At 43.3% G+C, this 928-nt stretch overlaps 1 protein-coding gene across 1 annotated transcript in view; it reads left to right on the top strand.

Moving 5' to 3' along the window:
• LOC140940844 (neuropeptide FF receptor 2-like) overlaps positions 1-724 on the top strand; it is a 1,086-nt gene extending 362 nt beyond the window's left edge. The window contains exon 1 of the mRNA XM_073389809.1: positions 1-724. This exon is cut by the window's left edge and continues 362 nt beyond it. Coding sequence (XP_073245910.1) covers positions 1-556 — 556 coding nt within the window. The 3' untranslated portion in view covers positions 557-724.
• The last annotated feature ends 204 nt before the right edge of the window (positions 725-928 follow it).

The following is a 928-nucleotide window of genomic DNA, read 5'->3' as shown; positions in this document are numbered from 1 at the left end:
ACGCAGGTATTCGTGGTGGCTGCTGTTACTGTTGTGGATTTTAGCAATCTCATTAAACTTGCCGTCTGTTGTTGTGACAGCCTTTGATGTACAGAGTCAAATGTGCTCCGAGAACTTCCCAAGTTACACATTTTCCCGTGCCTATTACATCACATGGTCATTTTGCAATTCAGTTATTCCTATTTGCATAATGGGGTGCTTGTACTCAAGCATTATTTTGCATTTGCAAAAACAAACTTTTATTCCAGATTCTTCTCGAGCATCGACGACACGACGCAGAAACAAAGTGACCAAGATGCTCATTTCCGTCACTGTAATCTTTTCTGTTTGCTGGATCCCTCAAGCTACTCTCTGCGTCATAAGCCCCATAATTCCTGGCGGTTATGGCACAGTCAGCGCGGTGGCCACAGCGAGTGCACTGCTTAACTCCTGTCTAAATCCACTAATGTACACTCTGCACAGTCAACAGTTCAGAAAGAACCTGGCCTCCTTAATCTCGAGTTGGATCCCACAGAAGAGTTCTCAAACGACCGTTCACAGCAGGGGACAGAGCTAGAACTGATCTACTTAGAAAAACACCCATCATAGCATCTAAGGCAAGCTGTAATTATGGGTGATAAATTTGTTTATAGTCTTTCACATCATAGTGTAATGAAGTCGCTCTGACTGCCAGCCTGGCCTTAGAAATTGGAAAGCCGTGTTAGTACTGGCAGATAGATTAGATGATGAAAGTTGACGCATAGCAAAATTTCAAAGGCACCGATCTGTTAGATACCCAGTAGTTCATAGGATTTGAAAGAGAAAGCATGCTCGCGAGAGGATGAGAGGTGGACTTTAAGATGCTGGCAGATGAGTGGTTGATATACTAGCAAAGGGGTTTCACGACATTGTTGTAGATTTCTGACAGAAGACAACTGGGACATATAAA

The sequence above is a fragment of the Porites lutea genome, chromosome 6 (genome assembly GCF_958299795.1).
Source record: "Porites lutea chromosome 6, jaPorLute2.1, whole genome shotgun sequence".
Taxonomy (NCBI): domain Eukaryota; kingdom Metazoa; phylum Cnidaria; class Anthozoa; order Scleractinia; family Poritidae; genus Porites; species Porites lutea.
Note: the sequence above shows the minus strand (reverse complement) of the source record. Positions and strands in the feature narration are given on the sequence as shown.